The following is a 2,682-nucleotide window of genomic DNA, read 5'->3' as shown; positions in this document are numbered from 1 at the left end:
CGAGCTGCCTACCTGTGGGCCGCGCACCGATTGGACAGAGAGGGACACGCGGGCCCGGCCCAGCCCGCTCGCCTTTTTCCCTCGTAGTCTAATCCGTTTCCTTTTCCTAATTCTCCTCAAGTCCAGTAGTACTGAAGTACTCTACTAGAGTAATTACGGGATGATCGAATCAGAGCATTTCGCTACCCGCCTTGATCGATCCCCAATCCATTCTTCTTCCTATAAAGACACCCTCTCCCTTTCTGTCTCCCTCCACACACACTCATCCAGCAAAGCCAGCCAGCGCCCGGACTTACCAACCGAGCTTCTCTTCTTCCAGAGCTAGCTTCACCAGCCAGCAGCCCGGCCGCCTGTGTGTGCCAACCTGCGTCTACTTGTCCAGCACAGGCTGCACGGCTAGCTTCGTTAGCCGGCCGGAGTCTGTTTGGTAGCTCCGGCGGGAAGAAGCTTGCACATCCGAGCTGCCAGCCGGTGAGAAGAACGACGATGTCGAGCAGAAGGTCTTCGCGTGGCGCCATCTCCGAGGAGGAGATCAACGAGCTCATTTCCAAGCTCCAGTCTCTTCTTCCCAACGCCCGCCGCCGCGGCTCCGGCCAGGTAACAACCAATAACTAGCTTTCTGGAAGCTCGCATGCATTGTGCGAGTTTGCTTCATACGAACCCAGAAGCGAGCAAGTCCAGACCTTTAATTGTGGGTGAAATGGAATTGAAAATGCAGGCGTCGACGACTAAGCTGCTCAAGGAGACGTGCAGCTACATCAAGAGCCTCCACCGGGAGGTGGACGACCTCAGCGACCGGCTCTCCGACCTCATGTCCACCATGGACCACAATAGCGCCGGCGCCGAGATCATCCGCAGCATCCTGCGCTCGTGAGCGAGCGTCGTGCGTACGAGCGGCAGCGCCGACCGGCGAGATCGAACCGCCACGACAATTTAAGCGGCGGCGGCGCCATGAATTTCTCCGACCGGCCAGCCACGTACGAGACGACCTAGCTTGCTCAGTTAGTCGCTAGGGTATACATATGTCCACATATTTAAATATGCACTACCACCTCTCTTCCTTTCTGCCCGCCTAGATCTGTCTCCTAAGCTTTCACTCCGTTAATCTGTACGTAGGGCATATATATTAGGTACCGCTTAATTAGGGCTAAGGCTTATCCTCGCGCTTCTTCTTCTTCGGGCATCTGTCAGCTCGTCTCCTCCATGTGTTCTCTCGGAGCTGGCTCGATGGCTACTGCTTCTTTTGTTGTCCCTTTCTTCGATCTACTATTCGATTTGTAAATTTAGTTGGTGGCTTTGGATCGAGTTGTGTCCTCTATAGACAACCGACCGACCACTACTACGGTACTCTACCTAGAGCAAATTAATACTATCATCACGGTGTACTGCTCCAGCTTTAACTTTGTTTTACGTACTGCTAGTACGGGAATTAATACTACTCCAGTCTGTAATTTTTTTCTCGTATGTTGATGCCGGCCGTGCTTTCACGGCTGCTTCCTCTCTCTGTCTACTGACTACTCTCGCCCTCGATCGGCTCTATCCGTACTACGCACGTGATGTGACGCGTTTACTTGAGTTTTAAAAACTAGGTGTGACAATTTCTCAGTGAGAACTAACTTTATTCTCTTTTTTTTAAGTAACTAACTTAATTCTCAGTTAGCTGATGTCATCAAATTTAAGTTGCAGGTCATATTGAAACTCATGACTAGCATGAATCGTGATGTGAATCAAATGGAGTAAAATTTGATTGAACATGAAGTTAGTTCTGAGCTAGCTAACTGAGAACTAGCAAATCCCTTGAAAAACTAACAAAGATGATTAAGCTACTAGTAGCACTTGGCAAGCATGCATGGCCCACTTGCGGCAGCTGCGGCTGCTCTGATGCTACTACGACCAGTGACTCTAGCTAAAATTAACTGAAACGGGACAGCGCTAACCCGGTCTCTCTCTGAACCAGTGCATGTGTCTCCACTTGGGTTTGTCCTTCTAGATGAGCAGAGGGTAGATCAGGAAAAAGGTTCGCGTCAACTGAGTTGAGTGCAGGGGATGCTCTCCACCCCTCATTCTTAATCTCGTTTCCTCTGCGACGTACCCTCGCACCCCCCACATGCAAGTTTGTACGATCGATAAATATATATCCGTCGGTGCTAATTAACGGACGACGTACGCGCGCGCGCCGTGAAGTCATGCGTCACCCTACGATGCCGGTGAAAAGCGGCCGGCTAACTTGCCGTCTTTGGATCCATGCAGTTACAAAGTACTCGTACCATCCCTGTTCAGTAAAATATGCGCATAAATTTTGTTAAAAGTAAAATCGTGCAAAATTTCACCTAGTTTGTATAAAAAGTTATTGACGATTATAATACCTATAGATTTAGGGAATTATTAGTTCTTAGCAGATTGAGAATTAAACTAGTGCTCAATAGATTCCTGCAACGATTTTGCATTGTGAATCGTGCAATTGCCACTGAGGTTTTTTCTGTTGCAAGTAAAGTTACAACTGAATTTTTTCAGTTGCCAAAGTGAGATTGTAGCTACAAAAATATTTTTGAACCGTTAGATTTGCTTCGTAATCCATGTTAATGGTGAGTTACAACAGGGGTTGCAATTGAGATTTGATGACCTCATTCTACTGAGAACAAGTTATTTCAATGTCCGGATTTTATATGGAGCGAGCATTCC

At 48.3% G+C, this 2,682-nt stretch overlaps 1 protein-coding gene across 1 annotated transcript; it reads left to right on the top strand.

Annotated features, from left to right (window-relative positions):
* The first annotated feature begins 274 nt into the window (after window positions 1-274).
* LOC127306127 (transcription factor ILI5) lies at window positions 275-1,065 on the top strand. Its single transcript, XM_051336735.2, has 2 exons — window positions 275-597; window positions 719-1,065. Exons 1-2 carry the CDS (start codon window positions 487-489, stop codon window positions 872-874), a joined length of 267 nt encoding a protein of 88 aa, XP_051192695.1. The 5' UTR covers window positions 275-486; the 3' UTR covers window positions 875-1,065.
* Window positions 1,066-2,682: the final 1,617 nt, after the last annotated feature.

The sequence above is a fragment of the Lolium perenne genome, chromosome 6 (genome assembly GCF_019359855.2).
Source record: "Lolium perenne isolate Kyuss_39 chromosome 6, Kyuss_2.0, whole genome shotgun sequence".
In the NCBI taxonomy this organism is placed as follows: Eukaryota; Viridiplantae; Streptophyta; class Magnoliopsida; order Poales; family Poaceae; genus Lolium; species Lolium perenne.
The sequence above is the reverse complement of the archived record's forward strand: the minus strand, read 5'-3'. Positions and strand labels throughout refer to the sequence as shown.